General features: G+C 38.7%; 1 protein-coding gene and 1 long non-coding RNA gene across 8 annotated transcripts in view; one reads left to right on the forward strand and one right to left on the reverse strand.

Annotated features, from left to right (window-relative positions):
• Nucleotides 1-7,856, reverse strand: part of YTHDF3 (YTH N6-methyladenosine RNA binding protein F3) — a 60,948-nt gene extending 53,092 nt beyond the window's left edge. For 4 of the 7 annotated variants that reach the window (XM_070392636.1, XM_070392632.1, XM_070392635.1 and 1 more), the window contains exons 1-4: nt 7,577-7,750; nt 7,053-7,077; nt 3,210-3,354; nt 746-831 (exon numbers count right to left, since the gene is read on the reverse strand). In XM_070392636.1, coding sequence (XP_070248737.1) covers nt 746-831; nt 3,210-3,267 — 144 coding nt within the window. In that variant the 5' untranslated portion in view covers nt 3,268-3,354; nt 7,053-7,077; nt 7,577-7,750. Of the gene's footprint in view, nt 1-745; nt 832-3,209; nt 3,355-7,052; nt 7,078-7,576 lie in introns of all 7 variants that reach the window. The other 3 variants (XM_070392638.1, XM_070392634.1, XM_070392639.1) reach the window with 2 other exon arrangements.
• LOC138993378 (uncharacterized) lies at nt 7,424-14,140 on the forward strand. The gene is made up of 2 exons (XR_011468268.1): nt 7,424-8,348; nt 13,342-14,140. It is a non-coding gene; the product is annotated as an uncharacterized lncRNA (long non-coding RNA).
• Nucleotides 14,141-18,028: the final 3,888 nt, after the last annotated feature.

Here is an 18,028-nt window from a genome sequence, read left to right on the forward strand (position 1 = left end):
TTCTCCCTAAAGAAAATGATTAATAATTAAAGTTTATTTTTAAAATTTATTTCTAGTAGCAATATTTTTAATAACAAATGGGTGCAGACAGAAATGGTATAGAGACCAAATATCAGATTTTTAATGTTTACATCTAAATTATTCCTATATTTAAATTCACATTTGTGAATAATTCAAACACACAAGAATTTCAAAAGCTAACAATTATTTGATTTGTTGAAATTTTCCATGCCTATAATATAGAAGCAAGTGTTTATAAAGTCTTAATTATTTTATTTATCTTTATTTATCTATTTCCTCCATTACCAGGTTAAGTTAAAACTTTAACTATCAGTAAAATTCAAATAGGAATGTCTTATGAAGAAGAAAATACTACATTAAACCAAAAATTTCAGGCACAAAGTAGTCCTCTCCACAAATTTCTAGCTAATTAAACCTTGTAATTTGCTTTGGCTACAAAGATATGACAGTGACATTAAAAGATTAAATTCTTTCAACATTTCAAAAAAACACACTACAACATATACTAGTAATGTTCCATGTTCAAATCTTTATATTTCATAATTTAGTTTCAGCTGTCTATAATTTTTAAAGAACTCTTCTGTGTCATAAACATGCAACTGCTATTCAGGTACACTAGATTAATTCATGTTATTGTTGGTCTCATTCAACTAAATATCTATTTCAAAAATCAATTTATACTAATATAAGTTTAATTCCCTAAATATGGAACTGTCAGACTTACCTGATTTGTCTGGCTACTTAAGTATGGCTCAAAATCATCATCATTTACAGCATCTTTTTGATGAATGGAACCGTTTTGTACTGAAACTAAAAAATATATTTGTATTAGAAGTGTTGTAATCATCATTATGAGAATCACAGAACAACCTAACATTTTCAGTATTTTTCAAATCAAGTCACAAAAAGTTACCCTGAGCTTTCTTTTTTTCACCTAAACACTCTCTTAAGATTAATTTAATTTTGGATACAAATATTTACGTGCTACCAAAAAGTTACAAATCTTATATTGATATGCCTAAGATTAGAGAAATACAAATTACATATATACTTTCCATTACCAAAACCATAAAGTAAATATCCCAATTTTAACACTGTAGTAAGCAAACAGTTAAACTAAAATGTTGGAAGGGTTTGCTAATGCTATATTTGAATCTAAAATACCACTTCAAATAGTGTTGCAGATTTCTGAATGTTCTCTAACTTTGTTAAATCTATTACTTAGTTCAATAAAGGTAAATAAAGAACTTTTTTGATACCTAAAGTTACATAAAATGTCTCCAGTTAAAAAAAAAGTGACTAAAATTAACTTGAGGCAATATCACAATGAATAAATTATGAAAAATTCTAAATAAAAATTATGAAGACTTCCACCTGAAAATACAAATAAAATTCAGACACTAAAGATAGCCATGATTACTCTTGCAACACACAGGAAAACCAATCAGAACAATTTATAATGCCATATTTGTCCAGAGATCATTTCCATAAATGCTCTATAGTTATTCTCTTGACACTGTCTCAGAGTGCTTTTGAGCAAACTTGAGGTAAGAAGATCCTGGGTTTGAATCCTAAGTCCAACACTGAGAAGTTGGGTGATCGATCCCTAGTTAGTGACTTAATTTTTTTTAACTCTACTTCTCTGTTCAAGGAGTATATTAATAGTACCTATCTACCTCACCTCATCAGAGTATTCAATAACAGTATGCAATCAGGATGACAATTTACTTTAGGACCACAGAAGTTTACCAGGCTAAAACTTGATGTGCTGGCTCTATGAAAATATACTATTCTATACTACTTTCGAAACACAAGTGAGATATAAACAGTTGAACCTTTCTGGTGGATATTGACTAATCTGTTGGAAACAACAAAAACACCCTCAATATCTGGGTATTTATTACTTAAAAATAGTGTCACAAAATATTATAAATTAATGTCAGGGGCAATGGATTTAAGGGGTGTTCCTTTATAACAGCATACCATTTTAATTTTTCCTAATTTGAGTTTAGATCATCTAATGTAATAGTGAGTTGACAATGACATGGGAACAAAAATAGGCGATATCCTTGGTTCTTTGCCTGCCACTAAGTAGCAATGACAACTCAAAGAAACAATGCTATATTGTGAAGCCTTCAAAGTAAACATACATTGCCCCTTAAAGACTACAGTGGGGCCTTGACTTACGAGTTTAATTCGTTCTGAGACCGAGCTGGTTAAGGAGCTCGTTAACTCAAATTACTCTATCAACTCAATGCAAAAAATCGGTGAAGAGACAGCTGGTATCTCAAAAAACTCGTGAGTTGGGACACTCGTAAGTCAAGGCGCCACTGTATAAGAGAAACCTGATGGTCGACTTGATCCACTGAGGTGGTTTAACACTATGTAATAAAGATAGCACAATAGCCAAGGTTGAGCTAAAGGTGCTCCCCAGATTTTAAACAGGTTAACAGCTACTAGAAATTAAAATAAAGAGGTGAATACCTTAGGCTATTTCTGGTGGGCTAATCATGTCAGCCCAAGAGATTCTAACATACCTGTTTTTCTTTACCACTCCTTTATCAAAGGTAGCTATGCATAATGTATTACCTCTTGAAAAATAATTCTTCACTACACTTTTGGACTATTACACCAGTACTATTAGTACATATTTAAAACAGCTACCCATTTCAAATCACATCTATTTCTTGTATTTGTTAGATTTTCACAAATTTAATCCACACTGCTAATATGGTAAAAAGTACCTGCTTAAACTTTATCTAAATACATATTACACTGCTATTCTTATTTCCTCTGTTCTATCCTTTCTCATAAGAGGCTGAGACTAAGAACAAAACATTCACACACAATAAGTAAATAGTCTACAATCATTTATAAGTGATGTGTAAATGTCTAAGAAATTTCAAAAGACTACTCAAGGAGTATGTCAAAGGAAATGTTTAATTAAAAGTATTTTATGCATACTGACAAGTAATTTGCATTCGATTAAAGTCTGAATAAGAAGCCAGCCTTTGAGTTTCATAAGCATACATTTAAGAAATTCAACTGTCTTAAAGACTTTGGTTTTTGAACATCACTTAATCACAATTTAATGTCTTGGAGACTGAGAGCCATTAAATAGTAATAAAATCTAAGCTAGTTCCATAGTCTGTACAAGTTCTTCAGGGAAAAAAGAACAGATGACTTACATGATTCTTCGCCTGTTTCCTCTGCTCTATGAAGCAGAGTCAAATCAAGATAGAACATGGGCCTTAGGAGCCAGGAGATTCTTTGCTCTGGTCTGACTACATCAAGTTAGGAAAGTCAACAGATCTGTGCATCATGTTTTCCCACCTACAAAAACAGTGACAATACCATATACCCTCTATCTCCTTATAGGAATGTTTTGAGGATTAATAATAAAGCCTAAAATGACAGTTAAGTGCTTTGCAATCATTTCCAAAGGGGAGATGGGAGAGGTTACAAAAGAATATTGCCAAAATACAAGGCATTTTCAACTACTTTTCTGAATCGCTAAAAAATAGCCAAATTTAACCTAAGTCTTTGACATTACAGTTGTACCAAACAATGTTGGGAGGGGAAGAGAGAGAAGTGAAAAGATAAATTACTTTCCATATATCTACCTATTTATGAACTTAAGGAATAGGAAGAAGCAAGCAGTTAAGGCCTGAGGGCTGCGAGGAGCATAGGATTTGACACTTTCTCTGTGATGCCTGCAGGAAAAGGAGTAATACACTTTGATTCCAGCAAGCAAAAATCCTTTTTGTTAATAAAAAAAAGCGGTATAAACTAAGTTTTAAATTATGGACCAACAGGTAAATAATCATCTTTAAATTTCTACTACGCTTCACCATGGCCAATAATAAAAACAATTCAAATATTTAACATAGAGTACACAATACATGAATTTAAAAGGATTCAAACTTATAAACAAATAAACCTAGAATTTATACGACAAAAGCATGTTTTGCCTTACAAAGACATTGCTATAAAATTCCCTTCAAATTTTAATTTTAGTTCCTTTAGTGCATTTATGTCATTAAAGATATATAGAAAAACAATTAGCAGAAAATCAAAGACACTAAGGCCAGGTGTAAAGCCAACGCTGTCAACTAACAATAGTTCAGAGGAGAAACACAGCATCTCTGAAATCATATGAACTGAAAAGGATCCTGCTTTCAAAACTCTGACACCTCCTCACGGACATGTATTTTTCATAAGTTCTAAATTCAAGTTTAATACTCATGTTCTTCGAATACTGAGGCTCTACGTTCAGGAAAAATAACTTTGCTTTCTGTTTCATAAAAATAAACAAAATAACTGTAAAACAATTTCACTAGCTTGAAAATCCAGTCAACTAAGGCAAAGTAGTTTTTCTCACACATATACTACTTGTATAAGTTCACTTGGGGGTGCCTTCTCCTTGTAATTCTCCCTGCAGAGGCATAAAAGTACAAGTAATGTATATGTGTATTTTTGCCCTTGTAGTATCTACCATTTTAAGGCATCTTAAGTGACTGCCAATACTTTTAGGAGAGTAGCATTTTTCCCTCCTGCCATATTTTAGGCAATAGTCTTCCTGCATCTTAAAAATAAGATGAGTTGAGGCCCTGGCCAGTGTGGCTCAACTGATTGATTGTTGTCCTGTGCATATGCCCCCGGGCTGATGGCTGGATCCCACGTAAGGATGTGGACAGGAGGAGAAATCACAGGAGGTGATATCTCTCTCTCTCTCTCTCTCTCTCTCTCTCTCTCTCTCTCTCTCTCCCCCTCCCTTCCTCTCTAAAATTAATTTAAAAAAACATATTTAAGCCAAAACCGGTTTGGCTCAGTGGATAGAGCGTCAGCCTGCGGACTGAAAGGTCCCAGGTTCGATTCCGGTCAAGGACATGTACCTGGGTTGCAGGCACGTCCCCAGTAGAGGGTGTGCAGGAGGCAGCTGATTGATGTTTCTCTCTCATCGACGTTTCTAACTCTCTATCTCTCTCCCTTCCTCTCTGTAAAAAATCAATAAAATATATTTTAAAAAAACATATTTAAAAAATAGGTGAGGAAGGTGAAAAGAAACTCAGCAGATATAACTGCTAGAACAGTGGACTACTGTAATTACAACAATCCTCACAACATATTATAGGGTTTATGACTGGAATTAGTATTTTTTATAGAGGGAAAATTCTGGTTAAAAGATGCACTGTGTTCAAGCTCACTTGGCAAGTCAGTGGCCACAAGCAGTATTAGAACACAGATCTCCTTGGTAACCCAGTCAATCCTTCTATCCATGAATGAGATTATGAACTGAACAAAAAAGGAGAAAGAAAATTTCTTGGCATAAAGAACTATCCAAATAAATACTTTGTACATGTATCTAAACACACCTAACAAAAGTGATACTAATAGATTAAAACAATGTTAATAACAAAAAAATATTTATTTATGATCAATATAGATGATTTACATATAATTTATACCTATAATATAAAAAATGTCACTAGGACATACTTAAGTGAAATGACTATATTATAAATCAAGTTTATAGTAATGGCTTATTCAATAGATGTTCTATTTTGTTTTGTCAAACAAGTACTTCACAGAACTTGCATACTTACTTTATAGCAGATTAACACAAAACTCTTAGCATTTCAAATAGCCTTGCAAAGTGCCACCTCCCCAAAGATCTAGGCTAAAATAACTTACGCTAGGCAATAATGGGAACAAATTTCACCTATCTCCAAGTCTACATACCTCCTAATGGGAAGACTAGCAAAAACAAGTAATAGATCATTCTTTTTAAGTTTACAAATAAGTTTTTTAAAACTCACTTAAAATAAATCAACTATATCAAATCCTGAGGTTTATACTCACAACATAAAAAAATTCTAAAATTAAAAATTGTACTCTAAAAATTAAATTCTAAAATTTAAAATTTCTAAATGTGTATATACTCCAAGAAAATCTATCTTAATCAAAACAAAACAATAAATTTGTTACTTAATACAGTGCCATATATCTGGAATGCGTAAGTTCTCAAATAAATTGTACAAATCAAAGAAAATTAACTAAGCTGTGTATACAGTACCTATGCCTTTCAAATTTGCTATAGCAAATAACCTGAATCTAAAGAGCATCATAAAGAGATTAAATTGCATCTAAAAAACTATTGTAGATCTTATTTTCTAGGTAATACTTTGCTTCCTAAAAAACAGGAAGCATAATCATGTTGAGTCTCATTTCAAGTCCTATTACAAACTGTCAATAAATATACCATTCACTGGAATGCTATTTAATTGGCACTGTCCCAAGAAAGCAGTTATTGTTCCATACTCACTCACGTCACATGATCAATGTCATGTTTCAGTCAGCTGACCGAACTATTCCCTATTAGTAAACACAAAATACACTTATTTTTAAAAACGCTTTACTTTCCGTAGTACTTCCTTTCTTAAAAACTAAATAGCAAATCACATAATCAAGCGTTTCCTTCGCTGTCAGTCCTTTCTAACGTACCAAATTGAGTCCCACCTTGCAAACAGGACTACAGAGAGCGAGAACATGCCTGCTCAGCTTTGATCTCTCACATAACTGCCTTCAATAGAATCAATGATTAACAGTACAATTTGCACTGATGTGACATGGAATGCTATGGGGTTTCATGTTCCAAAGTAACCTAGACATGACAAACAAAATCTCCACTTATCTACCTATGGGAAGAAGTGACACAATACAGGCAGATTGAAACATATATTCATAACACCATCTCCTGAACCGAAATACACAACTAAGCAGAACACTGTTCCTGATACCACTTCGCTTTCTATAAAACTGGCCTCCAGGCAAGGAACTACCGAAGTTTTGGAGAGCACTGGGCTGCCTTGGCCACGATGAATGTTCCTCCAATCCTACATTTCAAAAAAAAAGGAGAGGGGGGCCGGTGGGGGGGGGGGGCAAAAACAAACAGAAAGACCCTCACACCTTTAAAAAGTAACATCGAACCAACAACAGTGATGAGTAAGATAACAAATAGCCAAACTCACCTTTATTTCCTTGCCCTTTAGGTCTCTGTGTAGCAAGACGAAAGGTGTCGTAATGTGAAGGGGGGGAGAAAAAGAAAGAAAGAAAAGAGGGAAAGTGTCTTAACCAAAGGCGTTATCAAAGGCAAGTTATTTTCAACAATCCGCGTAGGAGCGAAGCCACCGTCTCCTCCACGGCCCCCGGTCCCCCCCCCCCCCCTCGCCTTTACACCTACGCCCGCCCCTCGGGGTCCGCCTCCCGAGCTCCCGGGCTCAGCCGCGCCGGCCGCCCTCGGGAGGCGTCCCGAGGCCCGAAGAGCAGTCCGTCCTCCCCCGCCCCGCGGCCCGCGGCCTCCCGCCCGCCTCCCCCGCCCGCAGACTCGGGGCGAGGGCGCACGCCCGGCCCGGGCGGCAGCACCGCAGCCACTTGCGCCCGGGGCACCGTTACGGGGCCGGCAGCGGCGGCGACGGGGAGGAGCCGAAGCCCCACGCGAGGGTGGAGCTCCGAGCTCGGGCCTTCGCCGAGCCTGCGGCCTCGGCTCCCTCACCTGGTCCACGCTAGTGGCTGACATTCTTCACCGCACCCGCGAGCCGCCGCCGCCGCCGCCTGGGCCTCTCCCCGTGCACTCACAGCAGTTGGAAGCCGCCCTCCGCCGAGTGGACCGTGCCAGCCGCCGCCGCTGCCGCCGCCGCCGCTCGCAGAGAAGCCGGAACGAGGGCCTGGCGCTCGGGAGTCGGTGGCAGGGGCCCGTCTCTTCCGCTTGCACGCCCGTCTTCCCCTCTCGCTCTCCGCTTCTCGGGGCCACAATGGCGGACAGACTCCCTGGTCTCACTTCCGCTCCGAGCCTCCCTGACCTTCCGCTCTCCACTCTGACGTCCGCGCTCACCTCGCGCTTCCTCCCCCGCCTCCCGCCACCGGCCTGGGCTCCGCCTCCGCACGCCACGTCACCGGAGACCGGAGCCGCGCGCCGGCCCCTGCGCGCATGCGCCACGGGGCGAGCGCGCCTGCGCGGCTGCGCGCTTCCACTTCCAGAGGCGCTTCCACCGCTTCCTTCTGTGCTTCCCCGAGAGTGCAGGGCGCGCGTGGGGCGACGGCGGCGGCGGGATACCGGGCCCCACAGCCGGAGTCCGGGTCTTTCTGGCCGGAAGTGGGCCCGGGCGGGAGGCGCGGCAGCCGGGGACTGTAGTAGAGGCGGTGCGGCGGCGGAGTGAGCTCTGGCCGGTTGGAGCGCCGCAGGTGCGCCCGTCGGGCTGAGCCAACAGCGGTAGCCGGGCCTCCCCAGGAGCCTCCGGAGACTCCAAAGCCGCGTGCGTGGCCGGGTGAGTCAGCCGCCCTCAGGACGGACTTGCGGGGCCGTCGGCGCGAGCCAGCACGTGCAGCGAGGTGGCTGGTTGGGAGCTCTGGGCTCTTGACACCCAAAAGCAACTGGGAGGAGCGCCGGCACGTGTTCGTTCTCGCCAAACCCCAGCGACTTGATAGGCGTATCTCCCAGTTCGCCCGGCATCTGCGGAGCAGACTTTGCCACCCGATTCATGGACTTGTGTTCCCCTCCTGAGATGTTAAGTTGATTTTGATGAATAAAGATAACTTTGGTAAAGATGAAGTATCGTTGCCGGACGTTGTTTTCCGTCCTGAAAAGGAGGAGATATGTTTAAAGTAATTGGTAAAGTTACTTTTCTGGAAATTGGCAAAAACCAAAGCACCGGCATGCAGCATTTTGAAATTTGTTGAAATGACAGCTTTGCAAGCAAGGCAAAGATTCCTTGCCTAACAGGCGTGATGTGGACGCTATTAAAAAAAAAACAAACAATTTAAATGCCTAAATTCTCCCAATGCTTGCATCAAGTAGGTGATAATTTAGAAAGTATAAAGTTGCTGAATTATAGGGTTAATTTTGTGGTTTACAACGCAACAAGATTTTGGAAGCACTGAATCATAGTCCTGGAACATTGGGAATCGGCTATTTCATGTCAATCACCAGGAGGCACTTTCCTGTCCCATTTTGCCACGTGTCCCAGGGACTCGCTAGTTTTCAATTCAGGCTGCCGCTCTGGCCATTTCCCAAGACTTCCTCACCCGCCCAGTGGTTGATCTCTATCTCTCCAGCCTACCCTGTTTCACTCCCCCACAGACCTTGGATTGATGGATTGGTTTCCCTCACCTGAGGACATGCTTAGAGAGAGGAATCCACCGACGGAGCCAGTCTGGCTGGGCCCATACAAACCTGCTTAGTTTGAGAGAATTGGCTACTACAGGACAGGTTATGAGTGGGGGAATTTGAAATCATATAAAAGGAAGTTTGTGAAATTTTTCGGGCCGTGTCTTTGATCCTTATTTACCTAAGTTAAAAAGCATGGCTTTGGAATCCAACCAGTCTGAATTCTGGCTGGGCTAGAATTCATTGTAAAGCCTTGGGAAAGTCATTGAAATGTTCTAAGCCTTAGTTTGCCCATGAGTAAAACAAAGGGCAGCTATGTGTAATTTCGGGCATAGAGTAAGCTTTCAACCAGCAGAGGTTATACAGGACTAGTTTCTGGCTCCATTGCTAAATAATCCCCCGAATGGTGGTATAGCTTGCATTCATTCAGTGTTCATTATGTTAGGCCAGTGATGGCGAACCTTTTGAGCTCGGTGTGTCAGCATTTTGAAAAACCCTAACTTAACTCTGGTACCATGTCACATACAGAAATTTTTTTATATTTGCAACCATAGTAAAACAAAGACTTATATTTTTGATATTTATTTTATATATTTAAATGCCACTTAACAAAGAAAAATCAACCAAAAAAATGAGTTCACGGGTCACCTCTGACACACGTGTCATAGGTTCGCCATCACTGCGTTAGGCACTGTAATAATCTCTTAAGTCCTCATCACATCCTTGTGTGTTAAGTGCTATTATAGGAAACTGACACGCATTGAGGTTAAGGAACATGCTCAGAGTGGCACAGCTAGTGACTGTGAGAACCAGGATTTGCACACAGGCAATCTGGCTTCAGAGCTTGTACTCCAGCCACTAAATAATGCTGGTGAGTTTCTGTTCACTTTCATTCTTGCCCCTCAGACTCCTTTCTTCTTGTGAGTTCTGAACTTGCACAATGGAGCGCCAATTGCCATGAGATATAAACCCATTTAATTTAATATTAAATACTTTTCCAAAGTACATCTGGGAACTACCTAACACCATCTCCACCACATTGTTCTAATATTCGGTCTAATATGCAGGTGGTATTTTGGAAACTGCTGATCTAGAGATTAGACAAAATTTCACTCTTTCGCAGGGCTGCTGGTATATCAGCCCCCTGATGAACACGGCACTGTTCGAGCTTGGAAAGGAGAGAGCAGACTGAGTTTACCCTTCAATCGCTTTGTGCCTTTATCCAGTGACTTTTCATTCTTACAACTCTACACAATGGCACTGTGCTTCTGCATGACTCCATGTATCAGATCAAATTAGGTTCAGCTGCAGGTAGTCAGTCCAAGGCTTGGGCTGCTGTCACAGTATCAGGGATTGGGCTTCCAGCCTCTTGCTCCACCATCCTCATGATAACATTTCCCCCAATACAAGATGGTTGCCCAGTCTCCAGCCCTCATAGTCACATTCCTACCTGGAAAAAGGAAGATGAAGAAAGGCACATACATGGCTACCCTTTAAGGACATTCTATAGAAATTGCATTTCCTATTTCTGCCTACCTCCTGCTAACTAGAACACAGCCTTAAGAAAATACCTTGTTGAAGGAAACCTGAAGGTTATATTCTGGTATGTTCGAGGTTGCCATGTGCTCAGCTAAAAATCAGAATGTTTACCATTAAGGAAGACTGGAACAATAGATGATGAGAGAGGAAATATTACCGTAAACTTTGTTTTCTCACAACTTAGACTGGGGTTATGGATTTCAGAAAGGCACTTTGGAACCCAAGGAATGTAACTTTATGCAAATAAAGCCCTTTTGCACATCTCATTCTCCCGTGGGGGTTTCTGAAAACTCTTAGGTACCCTAAGAACCTCATTCTCACGAGTGATGGGGAAATTTGACTCTCCGGTACCACTTTCTCCCATATTTATATTATTATTTAGGTTATATAACCCAGTACTGTCATTATGTTGTTGTTTAAATTGTTCCAAGCTTTGGCTATCAGAAGAAAAGGCTGTTTTTTGTGTCCTTTTGACATGTCCCCATTCTTTTTTTTTCCCACCCTCCCACTTTGGAGCACATTTCATTCATTCTCATGTTTAGTCCAAGAAATTTACAAAGACATGGCAACTTCCTAATCCAGCCCCATCATTTCTCATCTTGACTAATGCCTCTGAACTGCTTGCATGCTCTCCCATCAACCGTCCTCCAACCTGCTGCAGATGGTTAGATCTTGTTGCCATACTTCCCTCCTTAAAACCCTTCAGTTTCCCTTCACCTAGAGCAGTTGTCTCCAAATGTCATTCAACTCATACCCTGAAACAGAAAAGCAATTTTGAGCATCATTCCCAATACAGCAGATTTTATATTTTATAATTTATAGTTTGCATTATTGTTCTAATATTAGGTCTAATATAAATTACATCATAAGAAAAATTAAAAAATAAACTGAACATAAAAATTACAATTTTTCTTGCACTCTAGAGTACCGTATTGAGCGCACTCACTTTGTAGACTTCTATAACTTCTCATGTTCTCCCCTCCAAATCCCATACACATATGCCCCTACTTTCTTGCTGAAATATATCACTTAGAATTTTCTCAACATACCGAATTCATTCTTGACTCTGTATCTTTGCAGGGGTTGTTGCTTCTGCCTGGAAATCTTACACTCCCATTCCCCTGAGTCCTCCTCTTGAGTAACTCATTCACCCTTCAGGGCTCACTTTAATTACTATCCTCAAGGATACCTTCCTGGCTCCTCCCAGATAGGGTCAGATAGTGGGCGCCATTTATGTTGCCTAGGGCCTTTACTAGTCTTTTAGCTCCTTGAGGATAAAGATCAGGTATTTCATTTTTCTGTCAATCATTGCCTAGCATAGTACTCAGCACATAGTGTAACATTACTTTCAGCTGAAAATAACTTGACCAAAGGTAGTTTGGTGGGCAGCAAGCCAGACAACATGTCATTTTGGTTATGTGGGTGGGTTTGTAATGTTTTATGCATCTTTAAAAATTGTTGTCCATCCCCAGCACTGCCCAACCCCCAGTACATGATTGCACTTGTTTTATACTAATTTATTTTCATCTAAGTTTTTGAAAAATATAGATTAAGCTTTAGTTAATTTTAGAGAGAGAGGAAGGAGAGAGAGAAAGAGAAACATCAATTTGTTGTTCCACTTATTTATGCATTCATTGGTTATTCTTGTATGTGCCCTGACTAGGGATCAAACCTGCAGCCTTGCTGTATTGGGGCAATGCTCTAACCAACTGAGTTATATTTTCATCTAATTTTAACTGGTCTTCATTATTCATCATTACAAAAATTTGGTATAATCTATATGTCCAATAATTGGTAAATTGCAAAAGAATATACATGATATTAGATTGTAGAAAAATAACATAAGCTTTATCTATGTATATAAAAGGCTAGCCATAACCGGTTTGGCTCAGTGGATAGAGCATCGGCCTGCGGACTTAAGGGTCCCAGGTTTGATTCCGGTCAAGGGCATGTACCTTGGTTGCAGGCACATCCCCAGTATGGGGTGTGCATGAGGCAGCTGATCGATGTTTCTCTCTCATTGATGTTTCTAACTCTCTATCCCTCTCCCTTCCTCTCTGTAAAAAATCAATAAAATATATATATTTTTTAAAAAGGCTAATAATCAAAGTGTCCCCTTGGGAATTCAACCAGGAGACAGAGTTCGATCACTTGCTATGACATGCACTGACCACCAGGGGGCTGCGTAGTGCAAAGGAAGGCCAGGATCAGCCCTGATGGCTGGCCAGAGCTAGGCACCCTACCCATTTAGGAATTTCGTGCACCAGGCCTCTAGTATAAAAATAATCTTAGAAGATTTAATCTAAGGTAAAGATTTTATTACACAAATAGGTTTGTATTATTTAAACACTTTCTTCTCATTACAGAAAACCAGGAACCACAAAGAGGGAAATAAGTAGAATAGACAAAATTTCACCATTCTAGAGACAACTTCTATGTGGGAGAGGAGAAATGTATATGAATTGACTAGTGAGTGATTAGGAAAAGGGTAGTCTTGATAATATTTTTGGAGGAAGACATAGAAGTCAAATGAATTTGATGGAAACCTAACAGGGATAGCTTAAAATAAATGAGGAATTATTTTTTATTTTTTAATATATTTTTATTGATTTCAGAGAAGAAGGGAGAAGGAGCGATAGAAACATCAACGATGAAAGAGAATTATTGATGGGCTACCTCCTGCACACCCCCCACTGGGGATCAAGCCTGGAACCTGGGCGTGTGACCTTGACTGGAATCGAACTTGGGACCGGAGATTCTTCAGTCTGTAGGCCAATGCTCTAACCACTGATCAAACCAGCTAAGGCAATAGGAATTCTTTTGAAGGAGCTAAACTCAGATTAAGTCTCAGATTAAGGTACAGTTCATTTAATTTGCTAGCCCAAAATCTGGATAAATTAAGCATATATTCCTACAACTTTATTTCAAGCTTTATTTTCTTTTATTGCTCTCTTGCAGCCAAATTCTGCTCCTCATGTTTTCCCTAAATGTTTCTAACATTCCCTTGACTTTATGCACAAGTTAGTATAACAAATGCTTCCAAGCATTGTCTATTGAACTATGTCCACCTTTCAAAGCTCACCTGAAATGCTTGCTTCCTTCTCCATGAAGTCTTTGCTTCTCATCCCACTCTTACCATCCAACTACTAGAAACCCCTTCCCTTTAAACCTCCATAGCACTTTGTATTTTGTTAATTGTCTCTATAGTCCATAATAGAGCAGTGAATTTGCAACATGTGACAATACTTTGTAAACTAAAGTATTATACAAATGTATGATGTTATTGTTCTTATCCTCAGAAATAGATTTTAACCTCCTTTAGGGCAGAGACTAATATTTTATTCAACTTTTTGTCCCCAGTGTCTAACATGTTACCCAGCACATGGTTATTTAATAAATGTTTGTTAAATAGCATATAGTAATTCTTTTCTGTTTTCCCTTGTATTGATTCTTCTGGGGTGGCCATGGGTCTTAAAGAAACGTTTCTTGTCTTTATTAACCTATTACCCCAAAATTTTGCAAAAGCCTCTGTGCTGTTTCATAGAAGAAGTTAAAATATGGATCTTCCCATTGAGTTCCCATTGATTATGTAAAATTGTTTACTTCCAGGCATAATACTCTTTGATGAGTAGATAATGAGGAATTGTCCTTGGCTTGGAGCAGTGTACAAATTTGTGCCTGGCATAGGTGAGGCACTCATGGCACTTATCTGTGGTTAGAGGTAAGGCCTTCTATGATGCCCTTAGAACACAAGCAACAGAGCTACCCAAACTGGAAGTGCAGACACTGGTCCTTGGAGTGGCACATTTCAGATACCTGTACTTTGGAATAGCAGGTCAGATCTTGTTTTATGGTGCCACCAGAAGGATTTTCCCTGTCTTTACATGTCATAGAAGGCAATGAATTTCAGATCATCTATTCCTTATGTCAGTTATGGACAGGTGGTAAGCATCTTTACATGTGCTTGTTTGTCATCCATCTTTCTCCTTTAGTGGTGTGTCCACCCCTCTCCCATTTAGATTGTTTGCCTCCTTATTATTGACTGGTTAGAGTTCTTTTGTGCATTCAGCATACAAGGATTTAATCAGATATGGGGTTTGGAAACACTGTTTCCTAGTCTGTGGCTTTTACTTTTCATAGTATCTTTCAGAGACCAGAAGTTTAAAATTTTTATTATCTTATTTATTAATGTTGTCTTTTATGGTTCATGCTTATTGTGTCCTAAGAAATTTTTACCTAAACCAAGGTCACAAATATTTTCTATGTTTTCTCTTAGGAGTTTTATAGCTTTAGTTCTAACAATTAGAACTATTATCCTTTTGGAGTGAATTATTTGTAAAATGTGTATGTATTAATCTTTAATAAAAAGTTTTTACAAAAGTTCCAACTATGCTGACCTTATTTTGATAAGTGACTATTAGAATTACTCCACCTAGTGGATACTTACAAACATTCTCACATTTAATCTGTCAGTTCATAGAATATTTTAACAATAAATACAAACGCATTAAACAAAAACCATATTTATTAATATATATATAAAAGTTTGGAAATGATTAATTTTATATTTGAAATAAGTATATCATCTATAAAAATTCATATCTCCACATTTAGAGACAGACTTTTCTAACTTATTTTAAAATCATCCCTTTAAAATGAGGCACTTCAGTGGGATTCAATCACTTTTTTAAAGTAAGTTCTTCACACCTACTTGTCAAGAACTGTTAAGCAATAGTAGACAAGGAGGAAATTACTAATTTTCAACAAAAACTTTTGAATAAGTGGATAGAATTGAAAAATGAATATTGGACCTACATATCTTTGTTGTTTTTTAACCAAGTTTCAAAATAAGCTGAACTTAAAACTCAACTTTTGGTTTGCTGTATCAAAAAGTGATAACCTTAGATTTAAAAAAATAATTATGTATATTCACTTAGCACTCATCCCAAATATTAATAGTAAAAGCAAAAATGATTTTTGTACCATTAATAAAATAAAATATTGTTTAAATTATTTATTTCTTCTATATATAAATGCTTGGCTATATTTTATAACACACAGGATTTATAAGTATATAAATGAATAATAATTAAATATATCCTTGAACATATTACTTAATCTTTCTGGATTCTTGTTTTCTCGTCTTTAAAATGAATGGTTTTGGTTATGTAATCTCAGCTTGCTTGAAAATTCTTTGATTTTGTAACTCAGTGCCTAGAGATCTTTTTTTGGCCTGTACTTCTACATTTTTTTACAGATACTATCACTGATATTTTTGTCACATGTTTTAAAAACCATGTAAAACTTGAGTTTTCTTTAGAATTCAGAAAGCTCATATTCAGACAGCCCCTGCCTAATGTCAATCCCAAAGTTATGCAGGTATCATTTGAGGTAAAAATTATTTTTTTTTCCAACTGAAAACCAGTATGAAAAATAATTGAGGAATAAGAAACATCACTAAGATTGAGGAATGAGAAGAGGAATTTAGTTAAGACAGTGGAGGGGAAAAAAACAGATGTGGGAATGACAGAGGAATTTATTTTGATGGAAACTAAATAGATAAAAAATCATTGAGTTATGATTCAGCGCCAGAACTGGCTCTGAGATTGATTGATGTCTCTCCCACAGCTGCTTTGCAGATCAACTTCTGCCCAATTTTATTTCTCTGGCACCCCTGGATGTGCTGCTACTTAGTTCAGTCCCTCATAAGCCCCCAGCATGCAGATTACCATCTCGGGGAATCCGGACTAAGACAGACTCCAAATATTCTTTAGATATTGACAATAATCTTTAGATATTGTCAAATCAATTCTTGGGTCTAGTTAGGTCATAAGACAGGTAGCTTTCTTGGTAAGTTAATATTGGCCATCATCATAGATGACCATACTTTAATCTGAACTAAGTATGATAGGGAGGAACCTAGGAAAGCCCATTGGCTCAAAGTCCTCTCTGTGTCCCATTGTTTCAAAGTGGTCCAACGTACATTTGTTTACTAAACATTAAGTCTTTTATTTTTATTTTTTTAAAAATATTTTTATTGATTTCAGAGAGGAAAGGAGAGGGAGAAAGAAATAGAAATATTAATGATGAGAAAGAATAATTGATTGGATGCCTCCTGCACGCCCCACACGGGATCAAGCCCGCAACCCAGGAATATGCCCTGACCGAGAATCGAACCGTGACCTCCTGGTTCATAGTTCAATGTTCAACAACTGAGCCATGCCGGCCAGGCTAAACATGAAGTCTTTTAATTTCCCCGTGATTTGCCTTAACTTATTCTGTAGTTCTGAAAAACGACATATATCTCATTTTGCCTTACTGTCTTTGGAATTTTTGCTCATTTGAATTCCCCATGCACACATATTAAAACTGGATTTCCACTTATTTACCTGAGAAGAACTAAGGGGGAAATGGGAAAACAGTGGGGAGCATGTACAGCATGGAATAGAAGGGGACTTCATCACCCTACCCAGAATGGCAAGCAATTAAAAACATAAATAATTGCCGAAACCGGTTTGGCTCAGTGGATAGAGCGTCGGCCTGCGGACTGAAAGGTCCCAGGTTCGATTCCGGTCAAGGGCATGTACCTGGGTTTCGGGCACATCCCCAGTAGGAGATGTGCAGGAGGCGGCTGATCGATGTTTCTCTCTCATCGATGTTTCTGACTCTCTATCTCTCTCCCTTCCTCTCTATAAAAAATCAATAAAATATATTTAAAAAAACAAAAACAAAAGAAAACAACAACAAAAACATAAATAATTGTTTATTCCTGGAATTTTCCAATATTTTCGGATGGTGGTTGACTAGGTAACTGAAACTGCGAAAAGGGAAATCACAGATGGAGGAACTACTATGTAGTGTTAAAAAAACAAAATTCAACTGAGTAAATTTGAAGATCTACTTGGCTTTAATTAAGCAATTCATGAATCAGGCAGCATCCCATCTAGGAACTAGAAGAGCTCCAAGGGACTTGTACATGTGGAAGGTTTTTATAGGCAGAAAAGGGTGGGACTAAGAAGTGGAAAGAATGAATTATTTCAGGCCAGGTCACCTTCCCTTAGGGCAGTGGTTCTCAACCTTCCTAATGCCACGACCCTTTAATACAGTTCCTCATGTTGTGGTGACCCCCAACCATAAAATTATTTTTGTTGCTACTTCATAACTATAATTTTGCTACTGTTATGAATCATAATGTAAATATCTGATATGCGGGATGTATTTTCATTGTTACAAATTGAACATAATTAAAGCATAGTGATTAATCACAAAAACAATATGTAATTATATATGTGTTTTCCAATG

Source organism: Myotis yumanensis, unplaced genomic scaffold, assembly GCF_028538775.1.
Source record: "Myotis yumanensis isolate MYYU_CA2020_CCGP unplaced genomic scaffold, mMyoYum1.0.hap1 SCAF_15, whole genome shotgun sequence".
In the NCBI taxonomy this organism is placed as follows: domain Eukaryota; kingdom Metazoa; phylum Chordata; class Mammalia; order Chiroptera; family Vespertilionidae; genus Myotis; species Myotis yumanensis.